The 22279-nt window shown below is 34.5% G+C and overlaps 2 protein-coding genes across 2 annotated transcripts; both read right to left on the bottom strand.

Moving 5' to 3' along the window:
• Positions 1 to 237: 237 nt before the first annotated feature.
• Positions 238 to 11818, bottom strand: LOC147405428 (uncharacterized). The gene is made up of 12 exons (XM_086433176.1): positions 11157 to 11818; positions 10807 to 10935; positions 9044 to 9136; positions 8736 to 8815; positions 7687 to 7800; positions 6493 to 6566; positions 5915 to 5991; positions 3368 to 3451; positions 3189 to 3281; positions 2984 to 3091; positions 2822 to 2896; positions 238 to 957 (listed from the first exon to the last, which is right to left on the bottom strand). Exons 1-12 carry the CDS (start codon positions 11433 to 11435, stop codon positions 496 to 498), a joined length of 1668 nt encoding a protein of 555 aa, XP_086289302.1. The 5' UTR covers positions 11436 to 11818; the 3' UTR covers positions 238 to 495.
• A 5940-nt stretch (positions 11819 to 17758) lies between these two features.
• Positions 17759 to 19419, bottom strand: LOC147405427 (F-box protein At1g67340-like). The gene is made up of 3 exons (XM_086433175.1): positions 19074 to 19419; positions 18702 to 18864; positions 17759 to 18609 (listed from the first exon to the last, which is right to left on the bottom strand). Exons 1-3 carry the CDS (start codon positions 19313 to 19315, stop codon positions 17884 to 17886), a joined length of 1131 nt encoding a protein of 376 aa, XP_086289301.1. The 5' UTR covers positions 19316 to 19419; the 3' UTR covers positions 17759 to 17883.
• Positions 19420 to 22279: the final 2860 nt, after the last annotated feature.

Genomic DNA, 22279 nt, shown 5'->3' with positions numbered 1-22279 from the left:
ACCAATGTAAAGAAAATAAATAAAATTGTTACCTTAAATGATTTTGACAAATAAAAGAAGATTTGAGTCAATGAGCTTGAAAACTGGGACCACGTAAATTTTTTTTTTTTAATCTTTGATAAATTTGCAAAATAAATTAAGGGTCTAGTATTATTATTGTTATTACCTTAGTTTGTCCTGCCCAGTGACACAAGCATTCTCTTTGGATTAAAAAGGAAAAGACAATAAAATTGGAGATTATTGAAAAGAGGAAAAATAGTTAAATCGGCAAATATTATTAAAGAATTGCAAATCACCTAGTACAGATTGAAGCTCAACACTTGAAACATCTCCCTCCATTGGTGTGATTGCAATAAAAACAAGAGCTAGTTACTCAGTTGGACAAAATTGGTAATATTAGGATTTTAATATTCATACATTAGACGACCTGCTTGTGATAGGAGCTACTTCTCATTAAACCACATAAAGTTATAACCAGAGAGGATCCACAGAACACTACCTAGACTTCTTGTCTTTGGACATTTTCTTCTTTCTTTTCTTCACAGCCTTTGGAATTTTTGTCTTGCGAGCTTCTCTCTTCTCTTCTTTCACTTTCTTCTTATTCTCTTTTCGAGCAGCTTTTTTATCTACAAGTGACTGTGATTGGTTCTCATTCTCAGATCCCCAACCCTTCTCTTCTGAGTCACTTGAGTGCTCTTCATCGTCATCCGTTCCTGATTCTGTTTCACTGTCGATCGAGTTGGTCTGGTCTGCTGGATCAGTAATGGATTCTTTGGGATTTGTATTCTTCTCTTGTTGCTCCTGTTCTTTAGTGCTTTGGTGTGGAACTCTTGGAAGAGTGTGCTTGAGTCCTGTTATGGTCTGGTAGTATATATCTCCAGTGTCCTCACCACTCGTGATCCGCTTTATATCCTCCTCAACATTTTTCACATGTTCTAGTGTCCTCGGAATGTATGACTGAAAAATAAAATACCACTAAATAATAAAAAAAATGGGAAGAATAATGTTTAAAAAATTGGACTTGAATTAAGACTCGATCCAGAGGACTTAGGGTAGATAGCTTAAATTAAACAATATATAATGACTAATCTCATTATCTCAGCTTCAAGGGCTTAGGTGAACGTGAATATGAAACAAAAGACGCGGTTCTAGAAAGAATTGAATGAATAGTTTTAACAGTTTCAAATTTCTTGATAAGTGAGATCTCAAAATATGTCATCAGTACATACAAATCAAGAGAATTATCCAGTCATGAGTTATGTCAACAGGTTTTCAAGACTACTTGCTGCAAGCAGATATATGGGAATATGAACTATGAGAACATATTTTTTTGGGACAAGTTAATAAGCTTATATATCTTTTGAAAGTTTTGCAAAGATGCATATAAACAAAGATTTCCATGATAGGATGTGACTACAGTATAGATCAATGTTTTAAGATGAGGCATGAGAAGAGATGCTCAGCTGGCAAAAAAGCATCTAGAAGTCTCATGTATGGAGAAATTTTGAACAAATAGGTTTGTGTGTATGTGGTTAACCACTGCATATTTCCAAATCTCAAACATCAAATCCATATAATCAAATTCCAAGTTTTAATCCCTATGCTAATATTACTATTTTATATCAAAACATTTAATATTCGAATACTTGAAAGTTTCTGCAATAAATAACAATTTTTATTTATTACAAAAGTATAACTAGATGAGAAAGAAAGAATACATAAAATAGAAAGAAAGAAACATTGTATATTCAAATTTGTATATAAAACTATTCGGGAGGATCGTTGGTGTGGGGAATTGACTCTTAAGGAGCAATTTCGTGCATTATTTGAGTTCTCTGTTAAGAAAGGCAACCCATTTCAAATTTTCTTCGCTTCAAATTTCGAGTCAGGAGAAGATTTAATCATTGGGAGTTGGATTATATCGGAAGCACAGTGAGTTGTATCAACAATGAAGCCAGTCAGTCGTCTGGATTTGGATGACTGCCGGATTTGCGAAGGGACACAGGACGTGGCATTCTCGGAGAAATCATGCCATCACTTGTATGGCCAACCAAGCTTTTCGAATTTTCCAGCGACCGCCATATGAGGCCAAGGTTCCGTCCATCCATTTGATCAACGATGTTGGGGAGGATTGCTACATTGGATCAAATTATTAATAAAGGATTTCCTTCCTTGAATTTCTGCCATGTGTGTAAAATGAATGGGGAAACTACAGACCATGTTCGTATTCATTACTCAGTGTGGCTCAGAAGATATGGACAAGTTTCCAATATTTATTTGTCTTCCAGATCCATTCGTTCTTAGTTCATTCTTAAGATGAATTGGGCATTTTCCCTCTTGGCTTCCAAAAGGACCATCCAATGCAAGATTTGATCATTTCCATCTTGGGTTGCTGTTTTTTAGGGGAAGTCATCAAAGAATTTAGGGGGTGTCTTTTTTGAAGTTTCCCTGGTTCGATGGGGGAATGGTTTTGTAATTTTCATCTGATTTTTTTTTTCTCTTTCTTTTGGTTTTCGTTTCTGTTTTTTTGGGGCTGGTCATCTTGACCTCCTTTTTTATGTTGGTTGCCAATAAAAAGATGAGAAACGAAGAAGCAAACAAAATAGAGTTAATATCTCATTTTAAATAAAAGAAAAAATAAATAAATCAAAATTAACTTTTGAGGTGTATGCCTCGGCCAAAGGTGTCCGCCTTTTGGGCACGTCATGGTATGAGGAATATGTCTCAGCTGTTTTTAAGTTTAGGGTGTTTTTAGGGAGCCCTCACTTTGAGGCACACCACGAGGTATAAGCCCAACACCTTTAAAAGAGCTGTGGATTACCTGCACAAATACAGAGTCTGCAATTTCATCCTCTGTGGACATCACATCTCCTCTTGCCAAAATTCTTTGCTGAACCTGAAATTATATTGAAGGAGATGATAATGAAGGCCGTCTAAAATTTGAGGAAGCAGAATATATAGAGAGTAAAATGAAGCAGCAAACCTCCTCTAAATAGCTGTCCAAAGTTTCATCAGTAATTGATGGATCAACTATGAAATCAAACAGTTCTCGAACTGTCATAACAGCAACACCATGTTTCCTAAAGAAATCCTGCAGACCATCAAATGGTTAATTACGTATGATCTTTCTTTTCAGCTACTTTAGAGAAGCCAAAAATATAACAATGTTACTTTGAAAATTGACTTACAGAAACATGAACACAATCCTCACGTAAGAAATCTAGGGCATGAGGGTGGTCAAGGTCCACTGATTGAGAAACATCAATAATGTGCAAGTGACCCTGCAAAATGGGATGAGAAACCTATGAAAGTGTGTTTGAAATGAAGTGTATATAATTGATTCATGATGAAAAAACACTGGGCTTACCTCGAAATAAAGAATGTTATATTCGCTTAGGTCTCCATGCACCAGTTTGCACTTTTGATATAATGTTCGCATTGCCATAATCATCTATTCATGCAGGAAAGCTAGAAGATTATTTCCATGACATTATTAATACCAAATAAACATGAAAAAGAATATATACACAGCTGTATAAATCATTTTCTTTTTACTACAATAGTTAAGGGCAACCAATCCGTGTGTTTTTATTTTTCATTTAAATTTAGGATTTCATAGTCCAGATCAGAAGGCATGAATAAAACATAAGTAGAGATCCGAATTTGCATTAAAGTTTAAGGGTTTCACATTGTTCTCTTTCTTGATTAGCAATGAATAGCTAACATAACGGTCCTATTACTAGCAACAATAGCGGGCAATTGTCCACAAGGGACCAGTTAAGTAGAAGGAAATAAAAGGATAACGTTGTATTGTTGCAAGTACTTAGAATAATATATTGATATGGATTCTCCACAAATTGGCATTGATCTTGAACCACCCAAAGATAGAAGATCCTCCCTCTTAAATCAGCCCAATACAAGAATAGTAACCAATGTTTCAGAAGCTGAGGCGTGAGGCAAAGCACTTGATTGGCCAATGCCTTGAAGCATAAGCCTCGAGGCATAAAGCGTAAGCCTCACACACATTATATTTTTGAATACATAATATAAGACATTAAAGAACCATTATTAAATAATTGAACAATTAGGATATCAACCACATATTCCCAATTATCAAATACACAAATGAATTCTAAGTATTAGTCCATTACAATAAATATTAATATAAAATTATTATTTTATATTAAATAATTAAAAGTTTCTACAGTAAATAACTATGTTATGTTCCTTGTAAAAATATAGCTAAATATTTTTTAAGCAACCTATTTTACATAATATTAAATAATACCAAAACTTATTTATAAATCAAATCAACTCAACAATTTTCTTTGCATGCGACAAAGAAATGATAGCAAAAATGAAATTCATAAGATCTTGCTTAGTTAATAAAACAAGAAGTAAAGATGAATTAAAAAAAAAAGATGAAAAAATCTATTTAAAAAAGAAAGAAAAAATAGAAAAAAAAATGTGAGGCTTAGACCTCAGTCAGAATGTGTATGCCTCACTCACGCTCACACTAAGGCATAAGCATTTTGCAAGCCTTTTGGTTTGAGGCATAAGCCTTAATTGCTTTTAGGTTTCAACCTTACGCCTTAGGGCGCTTTTAATGAGCCTCATTGCGAGGTGTGCCTCAAGGCATAAGTATCATACACCTCTAAGAACATTGATAGTAATCATGTTGTAGGCAGAGTCAAAGGAAAACAAAACATTGTAAAGAAGAAAAGAAAAAAGAAAAAAAGTCCATTTTTCGCCAATTATGTTCATTGAAATGAGTTGATTTTCGCACAGTTATCTCCTAGGTGATCCCATTGAGTAGATGATCAGGAGTAACCTGATTGTGAGCCAAGTATATATGAAAGCGAATCATGATACAACAGTATCAGTTAGTCTCCCAAGTTGGAAGGTAAATTGGTGCAACTAATTTGCCTTATTGTTGGACTGGAACCAGTAGATCAATTGATATACTCCAACAAATTTACATCACAGCACATAGATAACAAACAAAAGGTCAACGTTTCATGGTATCTGAAGATAAATAACTAGTTGGTATGGAATATGACTTGGTTAAATATGTAAGAGACACCCCAAGTATATGTTTTTTCACTCCAACATCTGCAAGTACAAAAGACTATTGTCACCAGGGTGTATTGGAAGCAAGGTGGGCAGTCCTTTTGAAGTACACTCCCTATAAGTCCATCTCTTACGGCAAATCTTATAGGTCCATCAAGCAAATGTAAGTACAATGACAAAAATCACTGATTTTTGAAAAAAATCAAGATTAATTCGTGACACATTCAATCGACAATTTAGCTCCGAATTATAATGTGGGCATTGATGATTTTGATGAATCCTTGATGAATTTTTATATTTTGAAGTTTGAAGTTGAACAATATTACAGTTTTGTAATTTTGTTTAATATTACATCTTAATCTATATGAAATGTACAATTTTTATATGTTTCAAAATAATGATATATATAAATATATATTCTGTTTTTTTTTCTGAAATTTCCCATGCCAAATTATTCCAGAAGGCTGAAATTCGTCAATATGCACGTAAGGATGATCCACATCTCACCCATGTGACAAAAATCAAGGTGATGGCACCCATCAGTTGGTCTGTTGTTAACTACCTGAACTATTGCAGTCTCAAACAAACAAATAGGATGCCTAATGCATAAGGGAAAAATGAATAGAGGAACATGATTGAGGCAGTGACTAGCTAGTGTGCAACATGAACTAGCTTAGTGTAGGTACCATAGGTCTACTCAATGGTCATTAGATATTTCCTCTGAAGTTTATTAATTGAAATGTTCTATTCTATTATAATGAATATCTTGGATAATTATCAAAACAAAACAAAAATACAATAAAACAAACAATGTCTTGGATTAGTTCCAAAGAAGTGGACACACCTCCACATAACCTTCACGTAACTTGTCCTGAGATAAAGCAGCATCTTTAAGACGAGGTGCCGCCCACCCTGATTTTCCTGTACCATAAAATCACCAGTTAAGTTATGATATAAAGGGAAGTTGAGAACTTTTTTGTGCCCAACGTTGTTTTAAAAAAAAACAAATAACAAAACCAAAGGTGACTTGAACCAAGCCAATAAAAGACTGGTGTTGTTTCTACAGTAAATCCATAATCTGAGTATTTAGGGGTTTATTACCACCTAAAAAGAGCAAAGAGGTGCATGCAAGGGGTCAGGACCCACCAATAGGTACCTTTTACTTAATAGAAAACCATCCGATATTCTGGAAATCGCTAGAATTCCTTTGGTTCTCTAAAATATCACATTAAAGATAATAATAATAAAGACGCATCATATCATGCTTGGGATTGTACTACCAACCCTTGCATGTGTGCTACATATCTTGTGTGTTCTACTAGCAGCTTATAACATTCAAGACACTACGAAAGACTTCCATCATGCTTCATAACATATTCCAGACAAAAATGAGAGGAACATCCGAGGAATAGAACCCAATACCTATGAATTCCATGACCAAAACATGAAGCCTCAATAGAATTGGAGTCGGGCACCTAATCCCTGCTGCCTTTATCCTGCGGTTCAAAACATTGCATTTCACATATCAAACCACAGAAACTTCGTTTTGATATTTTTTATGTTAACAAATTTTTAAAGACTCATGATATGATCAAGATGTCAAGTTTCAATGAGATTACTTGCTGGAAATTACTTATTTAGCACTTCTCTGAAGAGCCTCAAAAACTTTGCATGATTTTCCAAAATATAAGAAATATTTGTGATACATGTCAGAAATCTTGCAGAATATTTGACCAACAAGAAGAGTACATGGAAGGCACAATAAAATGCAATAGGCAAATGATGTTCGATGATTGCATACAAAGCACAGTGGGCTGCCCCATGGTTGCACTAGCATCTCGACGAGGGTATAAATAACGTAACACCACAAGCACAAGTCTGACATGTTGTGTCATACATATAAACCAAGAAAGAAGTCGAGTAACCACTTAACTAAATATACATCTTAGACACTAATCATGTCAAAGCATGGTGTTGTTCTAGAAACTCAGTGGTACAAATAGCTTAATAATAAACCAGTGCACAGTTCAGTAGCTGAATCTACTACTGTAACTTCTATTCCTTCAATAGAACAAGCTTTTGCAGGCTTCACCAGAATGCATCCCCATAACTACAGAAACCACATCTAAAGAATGACATTCCACATTTTGATGGAATGTACCATATGGAACCCAAAAGTTACTCATCTTGCAACAGTGGTTCATCCAGAGAGAAAAGCTATGCACTCATGGAAAGATAGATAAAAGTCAATTGAATTTCATTTATGACAACATAGCTTACTAATTTTTTTTCCTTTCAAATAAATTCCTACTTTTTCCCGTCAGGTTGAGAAAGAACAATATTTTTGAGGTAGATAAAAGACCCCAGTAACCAAAAGCGTATTAAGAAGAAATAAATAGAGACAAAAACTCCAGGATTGGGCTAGGATGTAGCATGACAACCACAAAGACTTTCCTTCCAATTTCCACTAATGTGCAATGATAATTTCTACATACATTATAGGTTTTTTCATGGTTTACACACTGTCACGCCATCGAAGCATTAAATAGTACGTGCATCTGCATAAGACAAATTAAGCATCTACAAAAAAAATTAAAAAATAAGGATCAGCTTTACCTCAAAAGATTCCTCATTTCCTTCTCTGCCCAGGTCTTAACCATTTTCCTGGGATTGTGCTTGCAGTATCCATGTCTGAAACGATAATCCCCTTGTACGTATCGATCTCTGTCCCTGAAGTGGTTAAGCTTAATCATATTATTATGCAGGATACGAGGGCATACACTTTTTGGACAATATAACATAACTCATGTTTAACTATAAACTGAATCTGCAAGACATTTACTACCAATAAACTTTACAATTTCTACTCAGTAGAGAGTATAAAAACAGACAAAAAATAGAGAGAGAATACTTAACGACCAATGGGCCACCAACAGGACCTACCCGAGGCATTTAAAAATCCCACATAGCTGATAGCATGAGTAAAGGAGTTGTAACGGTGGAAGGTCAGAGAAATCATTTAACAACTCATTAATGAAATGATGTGCAGCTGCTTAACTTTCATAACTTTCTATCCAAAAAAGAGAGAATCAATAAGAAAAGGTCATGCCTTTTTCAGGAAATTAGGTAGGGGTGAAAATTAATCAAACAATTCGCGGATGGCCCAAAATACAGTTGCTTAACTTTCAAAGATGAGTCCAGAAAGAGAGAAAAACTTAAAATCCTGCCAACCCTTCCTGAGAAAATTCTGTATAACATATTAATTGAATTCCCAAAATATATTTTTCCCTTTGAGAAAAAAATGTTCTTGCCATACTAACCAATTTATCTTCCTTTCAGCTACGTGATTATCCAAAAATACTTTCTCGTTATTTCCCTAGTCAACTACTTAGTACAAGAAACATGCCATCACGATTTATTATTAGACACGACATAAACATATATCAGGTTTCTCCAAGAGCTTTAGGATGCTCAGAGTCTACATAGTAAGGGACCAATAGCCTACTTACACAATTTAAGAAGTTCACAGGTAAAGCTACACATGCAAAAATAAAATAAAATAAAATAAACTAGTTTCTTAAGGGTGGCCGGCAGTTCAGAGTGCTTTATGGATATTAGAATCCTAAATCTTAATGACGGAAAGAAATAAGGGTCAGAGGACTTACTTAAATACAAGAATAGATGTTTTGTACACCTTGATTGCCAACTCCTGGCCATCAGCTTTCGTTGCATGATAAACATTTGCCTGTCCAAAAAAAAATTATTGCACAATTAGGAAAAAACATGCCAAATATGATATATGGTCATTTCCACAAGTGCAAGTGAAGCATGTGATACATTAAAATTATGTTAAATTTAGAATTAGTAAAAGTAAAAAGGAAATTTAACTGACTACATTCCAGTAATAAATTCTACAAAATCCTTGATGAATCCAGATGAAATAACAACTTGTGGGTAGGAATGTATAACATACTTCTTTCCCAGTAGAAATGCATCCATTGATGTCATGAAACACACCGCGATTCAACATTTTGAATAAAACCATACGAGTTCGTGGATCAATTGCCTGCAGAGAGTTGTAAATAAATATTCGAAAGAAAAAAAAAACAAAGCATTGTAAATAAATAAATGAACAACTACATAACAAAATCTACTCTAAGCATTCCATTGGATCATGTATCAACTACCAACAAACGTGTATGGTGCCACTACAATTACTAAATTGGTGGTAGCTACCATGTTCCAAAATAAAATAAAATAAAATAAATTAAAGGAAAAAGTGTGTTGGGGGGGTAGGAGATAGAGTGATAGCCTGCAATACAATCATATCATCAAAAGCATAATCTCAATCAAATGGATGTATACTATACAAATCCAATCCCAATATTCAATTCTACTCAACGTCATGTCATGTCCCACATTAAGGCAAGTGTCTTCAAGTCCTCTTTGGCCTTTCCCTTGCCTATTTAGAACCTTCATCATCTACGTTCATTCTCAGTGGTGGTCATTGGTCTTTGTTGCACATGAAAAAGGCATTCCAATAGACTATCCCTATTTATTTATTATTCATTTATTATACCTTGGGTATCCAGTCTCTTAAAGCACCTGACTAATCCTACAAAGCACGTAAATCACCCCTTCCACATGGACCGAAGTATTGGGATAAATCATAGGGGGTGGCCACCTAGGGTGGGAATCAAGCTCAAGACCTCCACTTCCTGAGGTGTGGTCCTGGCCATCTCAGCAACCCCTCATTGGTTACCCTATTTATTATCCATTGGAGCTGCTACTACATTTTCACGAATATATTCATTTATGAACTTGTCTTTATTAGTTTTTTCATTAAGTCAAGTGTCTTCAAGTCCTCTTTGGCCTTCCCCTTGCCTATTTAAAAGCTTCATCATCTACGTTCATTCTCAGTGGTGGTCATTGGTCTTTGTTGCACATGAAAAAAGCGTTCCAATAGACTATCCCTATTTATTTATTCTTTTATTATAACTTGGGTATCCAGACTCTAGAACACCCGACTAATCCCACAGAGCACATAAATCACCCCTTCCACATGGACCAAAGTATTGGGATAAATCATAGGGGGTGGCCACCTACTGTGGGAATCAAACTCAGGACCTCCACTTCCTAAGGCATGGTCCTAGCCATCTCACCAACCCCTCATTGGTTACCCTATTTATTATCCATTGGAGCTACTACTACATTTTCACAAATATATTCATTTATGAACTTCTCTTTCTTAGTTTTTCCACTCATCATCTTATTCTCACCTAAGCTCATACTAAGAACATTTTCCTCAATCGCCCTACAATGATATCATGTACAACAAAGTAGCTAAAAATTTCTACGGGATACCCATAAGTACAGATTGTGAGGTGAGAATGAAACATGTGTGAGATATGATATAGGTAATTTTAACAGTGAATTGAATCAATGCCTATCAAAAAAAAAAACTGTGAATTGAATCAATAGAAAACAAAATACAAGATTAAATGTCAGTAAATGGAAAACATCTGTAGTAAAAATATTCATCACCAAAGACATTCATATTAGTCTAGCGAGGTATTAATCTATGAAACCTGAAAATATCATAAAATTACAAATTTGTACAGAAGAAACTGTTCCGATTAGTTAGTTGGATACATCACTAGACACTGAATTAATCACACAAAAGAAGATTTATACATACAAGAAGATATTTTATTGAGTTTTCAGATAAATATTAACCTGCTCAACGGTTGCGCGATCTGCTTTCTCAGTTGTTTTAGTTCTCCCAATCGCCATATCTCGAACACTTCCGCGAATTGCAGTTGTTACAGAATTCGACATTCCTACATTCAACCTTCCCTCCCACTCCTACACCACACCATATATCAGTAAAAAAGGGTAATTATTTTCAGAACAATTCAACATTAACAAAAACATAATTCAGTTACAAACCAAAATTAAACAATAGCTTTTCTCAAAAACATCTCTCCATTAAATCAGATTCATCATAGCTTTGATTAAGCAAATCAATCGGATTTGCGAGCATCAATAAACTATACAGAGAGGGAGAGAGAAAGAGAGAGAGAGACCTCTAAAGGTGCGGCTCGGATGTGATTAGAGAACTTTTGATTTCGATTCGAGATAGGTTGGAGAGGAGATGAAAGAGGACGAGAAAAAAGACCTCCATGAGCATTGGGGCGCCTCGAAGAGATAGAGAAAGATCCATTGACAGCATCTGTGTCGTCCTTCGAGTCCAACCAGTCGAGAGCGTCTCCAATTTCAGAGTCTGACGACCATGAAAGCTCTTCGTCTTCATCTTCGTATTGCACTATGGCTTCTCCTTCTTGTTTTTCTTCTACGAGCGACATCTCTTCTTTCTTCTCGTGAGAAAGAATAAAAAAACCTGTAATTCAGCCTCTCTGTACCTCTCACGATCCTCCAAACAATGAACCAAGTGAATCCTATGGATTTTACGGAGAAGGATTGTGCAATCCAAGCAAAACTTGTAAAAATGAAACAATTCGAGAGAAATTTCTTCTCCTACTTCTACTCTGCTCGGTTTGGTGGATTCAGAGAGTTGATTTCTTCTTTGATTTCGTCCTAATTCTTCTTCTTCTTCTTCTTCGTAGTGGTTTTCTGATTCTTTTTCTTTCTTTGTTGGATTGATTCGTCAAATCGACATTGAAATCGAAAACCTAGAAGAAAGAAAGGAAAAAAAAAAAAAGTTGCAGAAGAACGCAGAAACCCTATAAAACCCTAATAACAGAAAGAGAGTTATAATTTCGTCTCCGTTTAAAAGTTTGGGCTTTGGGCCGATTAGCTATAGGCTGGAGAGTGGAGTACTATAGGCCTAATAGAACGGATACGGGTATGCGCGGCCCAGATGCCTTATAGAAAATGACCTAAATGCCCTCGCTTTCAACTTCTCAGCAAAACTCTTCACACGCTGAATAATTTTTTAAAATATTTTTTTAGTGTAATAGGGCGTAGTCCTCAAAAACCCATGACTTTTCTGTCAAAAAAATCCATTGTCTTTCACTTACACAAAAAATCCTATCTTGTTTGAAGGTGGAAGACTGAGGGAATTAGGTCTTTATGTTAGTCTCTCAAAAAAGATCAAGGTCAAGGATAAATGTAACCAAATTTAAAAAAGGATATTGTTAACTGATGCCCAAGGGGCACACCTTAAGATGCATTAAATACACCTCTAGAATTTATTTTACTATCTAAAATGTTTTCATAAGATAAAATTTTCCAATCAAAAATACTCTCAAATGCTTCTTTTCAAGGTGTTTTAAATGCATTTTAACATGTGTCCTTATGGCGAAAATTATTTTTCTCACTGAGTTTTCGCTCATAATGCTTATAGGATTCGTGATCGACCAATTATCAGAGCCCACACATATTGAATGGCATCCCCAATTTACAAAATTACACTTGTTAGGCTTTAGCGTGACAAACAGTAGAGAGAGGTTGGGAGCAAAATATCTCCATATGCATTGCGAGCTACAAATAATGAATAAAACTTTTGGTGTCCATATAATGAACATGGATAATGGAGATAGTAAAAGTAGATATGAGTTCACCCTCTCAATGAAAAAAGATTTGGCTTTAGAGAGAGTAACTTGAAGGAACAACAATCATTTTAGTGCAGTGTGAAACGCAATGTCTTGCATGGTCTCTTAAGCATTTTCTTATGAAGTATTTAAAATTAAATGCCTAATAATCTAAACCTACTAATAGGTAGGGAGAGGAACTAAAATGATTGGGCTAGCACTTAAGTCGATTTAACTTGGGTTTCGAGTACACCCAAATGATCACCGAGTAAATCCAATTGAAACCAAACAATACTAAAATGTGTCCTATCCTTCATCCATGATCCAAAATGAGATCCTATTTCAAGAACATCATGATCAAAGTAAACCACAATCGACATATCAGCTAATTGAAACGAGATACAAATTAAATATGTTGATGTTATCTAACAATAATAGTCCCCAGAAAATAAGGATTATTCAAAACTAGCACACTTTTATTAGAATTGGAGTGTCTTTGAAAGTACCCCTACCAATGCTCCAAATTGGATATAATGGGATGATAGATTTTTTGACTGTGGCATTAGAGAAATCCCAACGTAATATGTTTGGAGACAACTCACTAAATCACTTCCTTTTATTTTATAGTATTATACCAATTTTATAACGGGATTTTAATCCGTAGGCCCAACTAGCATGGACAAGGCAACTAGTCTCTTAGAGTACCATATCTTGCTAAAATCTCAGAAACATACAATACCACACATACAGGGCAAGTGGGGATAAATCCCTAAGAGTTGCCAACGAAGGGCCTTGAACTCAAGACCTCTCCCTTTTTGGAGGGATGTTTTGGCCACTTTGTCTAATGCTCGTTGGCAAGAGCGGAGTTAGTAAGGAGTTGATGGGAGCAATTGCCCCCACCGAACTTTGAGACGTCCCTATATTTTCAATTAATTACATGCCCCATTTGTCCCCACTTCCTCACCTCTCTCCCCATTTGCCCCCACACCCTTACCTCCCTCCAATTCCTCTCTTTCAATTTTTGGTTGATGACATTGCCTCTTGATCAGGCCTTCTCATATATTAATTGGAAATGACCTAAATATCATTTTCTTCAATTTCTAACTAAAAAACTCTTAAATTTCTCCTTAAAAATCATTCATGTTCAAGTTCTTCAACTATACAACTGACCATAATTTGCCTCCACTACAAGAAAATCCTGACTCCATCCATGCTCGTTGGTTATATTAACTAGAAGGCGACATGTGCAAACACACACATATCAAAAGACAAGGGCGAAGCCAGAGTTTTTCTCATGTGGGGGCAATAGTGACAGATTTTTTTATCCACTGATTATATCTATCATAACAGATCATTAATCTATAGAATTTTAAAATTCTTTTGGGGCAAGTGCCCCCATTGTCCCAATGTAAATCTGCCCATAAAAAGGGTTTAATTGTAATTTGAAATATTGATTGAAGGGTTTTTTTTAGATTAAACGGTCAAAAAAGGATACTTCTATAATTTTGATAATTATGTAAGATGATTCTCGATTGCAATTTTTATGATTTTTTATCAAAATGACTTTAATTATATTAAATTTAAATATAAAAGTAAGGGTATTTATGACCAATCAAAATTTGGTGTAGAACCACCTTCTCCCTCGTTATATAATACTAAAAATAAGGACAATTCAAAAGCATTAATGGATCTAATATTCTCATTCTTTCCCAAAGTAAAAAATTTAAAAGAATCCTTGATGTGAGTGTGTGGGAGAGATAAGGAGAATCTCATCTCATCCTACTTTTGTTCTCTTCTCAATATTTTGTTCCCTTAGCGGCTCTCAGCATGAGTTGTTTTTATCTCAGAAGTTTACATAAAGACATAACAGCGTCATAAACAATACTTCCCACTTGCGTCCCCTGCTTTTATTCTTTTTTGCTTTTTTTAGGTTAATTATCCAATCTCTCCACTACTCTTTTTGACTACCAAAAAGGATTTTAAAGAAGAGATATGGTAACAAATATTAACTAACTTAAATCTTGGTTTGCTTTTGTTACCCTGTTTTTGGGTGCAATTTAGACACACCCCTCCACTTTGTAACATGGTTTCAAAACTCGGTTTGACGTCTCGTCCATGGACGAGATCAAGTTGTCTCGAACGAGAAAAATCATTTAACCCAGTTTAGAATGATTTATTTGCATATATTTAAATTAAACTAGTTATAAAATATTTAGTCATAAAATCATATTTTGTTTACATAATAAATATTTAAATTTCAATTTTTTATTATTATTGTCAAAATCTACAAAATCCTGATTAGTTTGGCCGAGATTTTCAAAATATCTTTTGAGACATCTTGTTTGCTAGATGGTGTGATTAATAAGACACCTTGTATATCCGTATCGTTGCTGCGATATTGAGATGACTCAAACGAGTTGTCTTGATATCGAACAAAATTTAAAACCATGCTTGGTAAAGAATATTTTAGATAGGGACGGACAAGTTGCATATCGCTCACTCTCAGTTGCACTCCAACTTTAAAAATAAACCCCTTTGTTTATAGTCTTTATCTTAACTTACTAATTGCACTTCATATCTTAACGTTTATCTTAAGAATAATGATTTTCTGACACCCCCCTTTAAAATACGTCCCCCATCACGGAATCGAAGATCATTTGCCTCGGAATACACAGAGCCACAAATCTTTTTCTTTTTGTATCTCGAAACAAATGATCTATGGTTTTGTGATGGGGGCATAGTGGAGCGTATGTCAGAAGGGGCATCAAATTATCACGATTCTTATCTTAACTTTTACATTGTGTTTGGATTGAGAGAAGAGAAAATAAATGAGTTTCTCACCATTTCTCTTGTATGGATTATTTTAAGTGAGGATAGAAGAGAAAAGAATTGGGGAAAAAGAGGGGAGAAAAAAAAGATGAATTTTCTTTCTCTCCAAAAATGGAGAGAAACCCTTTTAAAATATCCTATAATTCCAATTATGTCCCTAAATCTCTTTTAATTGTCCCAAACTCTCTCCTGTCAATCCAAAAATGATGGAGAGAAATTGAGTTTCTCTTGTCTTCTCTTCCATTCTCTCAATGAGTTTCTCTTCTCTTCATTTCTCTCAATCCAAATACAGCCTTAGATAAATTAATAAAGAATGAAAAAAAACCCTCAACATCAACCTTTTGTCAAATCTATTAAGTAAAAGTTATAAAATAAATAAATAACTAGTTACACAATTTTATTACCTTTTTCTATTCTACTTCAATGAGAAAAATAAATAAACCATAAATGATCTTGCCAAACAAATTCATGATGAAACACTAAAGATTTCATCAAGTTGTTTGAGATAACATATATAAAGGATTAATAGCTTTCAACTTCGTGGGAATATATTAGTTGATGAATTAGTTGTTGGTGTTATTGTTTCTTTAGCATCTTCAGTGCTTCCTATACATGTCATGTTCCTTGGATTATTTACAAGTGGGATGCAAGCACTTATTTCTACAACTTTAAGTGCAATTTAGATAGACGAATCCTTGGAAGGTCATCATCATTGATTGGCTTTCAAAATAGTCGTCTTCTTTGTTTAAGTTTTATATCCCAAACATTCAAGATAAGTTATTTTTGAACATAATAGAAACAAATAAAACAAAAGGATATTTACAAAAAATGATCAACTTTTGATGAAATTACGATTCCAACCCAGTATTCATTTTAATTACCAAAACGTGAACAATAACAAATTTGAAGGTTTTAAAGTGACTATCTCACATAGATTTCGCTATAAACCTGCAAAATAGTCACTTTAAACAAGCAAATTAGTCACCTTTCGATAATTAAAATGAACAGTGGGCCAAAATCATAAATTCGTCAAATTCAACTCATGATATGATAATTCACCCTAATAAAAATCTTGTATATATGGATTAGAGTAGTAACAAAAATGATAATGATATTAGGAATTTCTTAAAGATTGAAGAGGTTAAGAGGATGGATTTTTTTATAAGAAAATAAGGGTGAATCAGTTATTTTCTATAAATCTCTCATAGAAGACCAGTGTCAAGGACTCCCTGTTTTTTTTTTTTTTTTTTTTAAATAATAAATTAGGCAACGCAAGGCAAAATTGGCTAATTAGTAGATAAAGCCAAAAATGTATTAGTTGGCCAATCCCCATCCTTTACTTTAATGTCTGCTTCTTCACGAGATGCTCTCTACCATGTATTAGTTGAAGTTCTACATCAAAGATTTCGATTTGTTCCCCTTTAGAGCCCCACACCAAAATACCTCTCTATAATATACAAAACCTTAACATTATCTTTAATTTTTTTCTAAAAAAATTAGATTCCCCTAGGTTTCCAAACTGAGGACACGTCACCCTAAAACTCTTTGTTGTTCGATGAGAACATGGTTTTAAAACACGTTTTCACCTCTCGTCTTTGAAAGAGACCGAGTCATCTTGGACGAGTTTTCCAACACGTTCAAATCGTCTTATTCAACAATGAGAAAAATGAACCAGTCCGTCTGATACGTTTGACTTATCTATCCACTTTGTTGGTGGACAATATCAGGACGCATCAACCGAGTCATCTCAGTGTCGGACAAGATTTAAAATCTTGGACGAGAGACCAACCTACAATGACAAAAATGCCCTCACTCAAATTTGAAAGAAAAGACCATGGCCTTCATTTTAGATCATGACCCACCTTACCTCTTTCCATATCTACGATCATCAATCCATTTCTCAGAAGAGAAAAAAAAAATGGTATTTTAGAAACACACCCTATAACATTGGTGATATTATGTTTACCCCCGGAACGTAAGTTAAGGTTCATTTTTAATAATAATAAAAACTTAAAACGGTGAAATTTTGTTTTCTTTTTTATTTCAAAATGATCTCAAATTACTAGATCAAAATTTGGAAAAAAAAAACAAAATTTCATTGTTAAATCATCAAGAAAAGCAATGTTGATTTACAGTAGGGGTAAACCTAAATTATCAATTTTACAAGGGGTATTTCTAAAATATCCTTAAAAAAAAAAATTGTCATATAGGAACGGCATTTTAGATATTTTTTTGTTGGTCTATCGTGAAAGATCAAAGTCATAGTGTATGTCATCAATGGGAAAATTTAAAAGGGTCTCACTAAATTTTCACACAGAGGGAGAGTCCTATGATCATGAAGTTAAAACTGTTAAAGAGTTAATAAAACATTTATAAAAATAAAAAAGAAAAGAAAAACTAAACTATCTCATCCCTTCCGTTACCGTTACCGTCAACTCTCAACAATGGTCTCATCATCTTCCCCATCAACACCATTCACCTCTTCTTCATCACCATCACCGTCATCGTCATCATCAAACCACTGTTCCATAGGTGCACACTCAACCTTATGTCTCAACTTCCAATCGATCGCCTGACACGCACGTGAGCAATAGTTAACCATCCCACAAACCGAACACCTTCGAAACTCATGCTTTCTCGTCTCTGGCCTTCCACACCCCTCATGTGAACAAAGCCTCAATCCTTCTCCCAACACACCATCTTTCACACTAAACCACTCCACCAAAAACCTATTAACGGGATGCATCTCAAGTACCGGTACGTTACATCCGAAATCACTAAGTAACGGACATGACACATCAGATCCTGTAACGTATCGGTACTGATGAGTGTGCCAAGTTAACAACCAAGGGACCGAAGCGAGTTCACGAGCGTTGGCTTGGATTAAGAATCGTCGTCCTTCAGCCATGTTTTGTCTTACTCCGTAACCGTCTTGAAGACAGTGGCCGAGTTCGCGTAAAGCGTCGATGTTACCAAGAAAAGCTGATCTCGCACACAGAGCCACGCCGGCTCGAAGATCTTTATCGTTCTTGGAGCCGCCACTACCATTGAATTGGATCACTGCGAGCGAATATAGAGCCGATGAGTGCGAGTTTATGGCGGCTTTAGCCATTAACGATGCGCCGTTTCCTTTGTTATTTAAACAGTAGAATCGGATCTGTGAGACCATAAAAAAGAGAGATTTTTGTGAGATTTTTGTGGAGATCTAAAGAATTGAGATGAAGATGGAGGAGAGAGAGGGTACCGTACCATGCCGAGAGTGTAACAGGCTTCGGTGTTTCCTGTATCGGCACACTGCATCAAAAATCGGTGAGACGATTCGGACCAATTTTTGGCTTTAACAGCGAATGATTTTTTAGAGGCTTTCGATAAGACGAGAGGATTCAGACCTAGATTATTTAATCTCTTACATCTGTTATGAAAAATTGACAACAAATAACAAGAAATCCAGAAAAGATAAGCTTTAGTTCCAATTTCAATGAAGGATGAATAATTTTAGGGAAATAATTCATATTTTCACAACTTTGGTAGAAAACTGAAAATATCTCACTTTTGTAATTTCTAAATAAAAACAGAATTTCCGATCGAAAAACAACAAAAAGAATCTACAATAATACTTACGTTATTACAACATTGATGAAATCAGAAGGACATCCAGCGCTGGAACTCAGTTTACAGAGAATGCAGAGGATAAGATCATCGGGTAATCCATCAAAAAAATCAAAATTTTCGACAGATTTTAGAGAAATTCTCGCTTTTTTCAGATTGATTTCTTCTCCTTCGCTGAGATTTCTCTTCCTCTTCGCCTTCGTCTCTTCAATTAGTCGAGTTTTAGGGTATGAAAGCCCTCCCCTTGTTCTCATTTCGATTTCTCTCTCTCTCTGTCTGTCTACGCCAAAAGAGAAGAGAAGACGAAGAACAACTTATATAACAACAGACAATCTCTCTCTCTCTCTCTCTCATCTCAAAGAGACTAACATAAAAGCAAATAAATATAAATATATTAAATTTAAAATAAAGCATTATTTAACTTTCCTTTTAAGTTTTAACCCTTACCGTTCGTCGTAAATCGTCGCAATTTACGAGGGAGAATCACTCGGTCAAACTATTTTGACTAAATCTGTACGTTTATCATCTATTGCTTTCGATATTGGAAACCCCTCGCACGTGTCTGTACGCACTTGTAAGTTTTTCTCTTTTTTCGTTGGACCAAAAGCTGTGCGCTCGCATGCGTGAGGGAGAGGCTTGTTCCTTCTGGTTTTCTGTTTTTTTGCTTTGTTTTTCTCTAATTTTGGTTTGTTTCGATAAATTGCTTTAATTTCGTAGTAATCTGCAACCAAATTCTGTTTCATTTTAAGAGGTATTATTGTACCCCACACGCGTATGGGCACACGTGTGAAACAATCCAGATGATCACGTGAGACCTGGCACCATTCGTCCTATAGTATCCACACGAGTATGGGTACACGTGTGCAACAGTTTATTTTTTAAATACACGTGGCAGTTTTATAGTGATTTAACAGCTTAACACACTAATTTCTCAACAGCAAATCTCCATTCCTTGTTAGGCCAAACCACAAATGGTCAAACAAGGGACTCGGCTGAAGGATCCTTTCAGTTAACTGTTCTCTGTTTTACTCGCCGATTTTTCTCTTTGTTTCTTTCTACTTTTCCTTGTCGCGGTTGCTACTGAAATGACGATTCTACCCTCGAGTTACTTGCAAGACAAACTTAGCCAAATTTAACAAAGTAGTTTTAGAGCCTAATTAATAAAAACATTTAAAGAAAATTAAAAAAAAAAATGTAAAAGAGAGCTGCTATTGGCACCCAAAACCTATTACATTCCAATTAAAAATAAATAACATTAGCAAATAGTTGACAATAAGTAAAAGTTGGGATACCAATAGAAACTCTCTCTTGATTTTTATTTATTTTTTAATCTTATATTTTTTTTTTGAGATTTAAGATTTTATGTGAGCCTAATCATAATTGTAAACAACTATTTAAATTGTTTAAACTAGTGTTAAACTGTTTAGTACTACTTAGATTAATTTGAGTTAAACCTTTGAATGTTTTTATGACATGTTCTAATTTTTAACAGGAGTGAAATAATTTAAGAAATTGGAGTGTGATAAGTGAACATTGGGGTGCCAATAGCAACTCTCTAAAAAATGGTTCTTTGTTAAACCAATTAATGGATGATACACATGTGGTGTGTTATGAAGTCTATGTGAATAAAAAAAACTTGTGGGTTAATATAACAATTTTTCTAGAGAAGAAGGCCTCAATTGCATATTTTTCTCTCTTATCTCTCTTTTCTCAAAAGTTTATATTGTCACACCAACTTATTTATTACAAGGAATGCTAACATCCAATACTTTATGGGGGGGCAAGTATTGTTCAATACTTTTTTTTTCTTTTTTCGATAATACACTTTTCCGTTTTATCTTTTAGTGAAAAAGATAAGGGTGTATTGGTCTTTTATACAATAAATGTTTTTTTTACATAATAAATGTCATAAGCATTTAAGTATTTTGAATTAAATATCTTTTTTTGTAGTTAATATTTTGACAATCAATGGCAACATAATAGATATATTTATTAATGATATAATAAATATATTTATTGTGTAAAAGACTAATATGTTCTTGTATTTTTCCCTAAAAGACAAAATATGAAAGGGTATTATTGAAAAAAAAAAATTGTTGGACAATGCTAACGTCTCCATAAGATCGTAGACGTTAGCATTCCCCATTTATTATATATATTGTAAATGTAATTTCTTACCCTACCTCGAGATCTCACCGATTATTTTATATCTGCAACCTTGGAGCTCTTAGGTGTGTCCTGCAATACAGCCTATTCGACGCTTAAGTCAAATGTAAAAATTAGCAAAATAATAGTAAGAGAGAGTAGAAAAACATACCTTAGGGTGTGTCCAACCTTATATTTATAGAGGTAAATCCTTAAAATCTCCTCCTTAATCTTGCTACCAACCTCGTCCTTATTCCAATTAGGAGGTAGAGTATGGATTAGAACGTATTTAATTCAAATTATATCCATACACATTCTTTCAATTTAAGAAGTTTCCCTTTATTGAGATACTAAAAGATCGTATTTGATCTCAGATCCTTGATATATTGGGATCTGGCTTATGTACTGCTCTTACACTCTTTTTTCGGGATACTTGTTTGAGTTGCAAGCCTAAATTAGTCGTTCGAGATCAGTGGCAATACGTTTAATCAGGTTACGAAATTAGAATGTTTGTTCTTGAGTTATCGAGGAATCTATAGCCTCGACCTCAAGGTCTTTTCTCGGAAATGGTGTGTTAATTAGACCCATGGTGCCACGTGTCGTTATCTGATGCATCACAAAAATTATCCTCCACACATATCACAACAAAATAAAGGTAGAAGAAAATAGTAAACTTTGATTTCTTACTTGAAACTTTAACTCTCTTAAACTAGATTTGAAGAGGTTTTCTCGCAAAAGTAAAAAAATTTAAATTGAAGAACGCCTTTACCAAAAAAAAAAAGTTACAATTATTAAAAATAGATGGAGTATCTTTACGGAGGAACAAACTTTGAAGTAGAGATATAGCCTACTATAAAGAAATGAATGAATGGTCTCCTTATGCCATTATTGCCCCTCCAATTTTGGTGAATATTTGAGACCCCTAGATTTTAAAAATGATGACCTGCCTCCCTTGATCTTGGTTTTTTTTTATTTATTATTATTATTATAAGCTAGTGAAATATAATTGAAAAATCCAAGATTTTTACTTTCAATACTTGTCACTCCAGCTTCTTGAATGGAATGATAATAAT

Source organism: Akebia trifoliata, chromosome 3, assembly GCF_017979445.1.
Source record: "Akebia trifoliata isolate Shusen 1 chromosome 3, ASM1797944v1, whole genome shotgun sequence".
Taxonomy (NCBI): Eukaryota; Viridiplantae; Streptophyta; class Magnoliopsida; order Ranunculales; family Lardizabalaceae; genus Akebia; species Akebia trifoliata.
The sequence above is the reverse complement of the archived record's forward strand: the minus strand, read 5'-3'. Positions and strand labels throughout refer to the sequence as shown.

Coding starts and splice junctions, on each gene's coding strand:
- LOC147405427 (XM_086433175.1), bottom strand. CDS start 19,315: ATGAGAACAAGGGGAGGGCTTTCATACCCTAAAACTCGACTAATTGAA. Junction 18,865..19,073: donor TTCATCAATGTTGTAATAAC/GTAAGTATTATT, acceptor TTTTCATAACAG/ATGTAAGAGATTAAATAATC. Junction 18,610..18,701: donor CCTGTTACACTCTCGGCATG/GTACGGTACCCT, acceptor ATGGTCTCACAG/ATCCGATTCTACTGTTTAAA.
- LOC147405428 (XM_086433176.1), bottom strand. CDS start 11,435: ATGTCGCTCGTAGAAGAAAAACAAGAAGGAGAAGCCATAGTGCAATAC. Junction 3,452..5,914: donor TACGTGAAGGTTATGTGGAG/GTGTGTCCACTT, acceptor CTGCATGAATAG/ATGATTATGGCAATGCGAAC. Junction 958..2,821: donor CAGACTCTGTATTTGTGCAG/GTAATCCACAGC, acceptor TTTATTTTTCAG/TCATACATTCCGAGGACACT.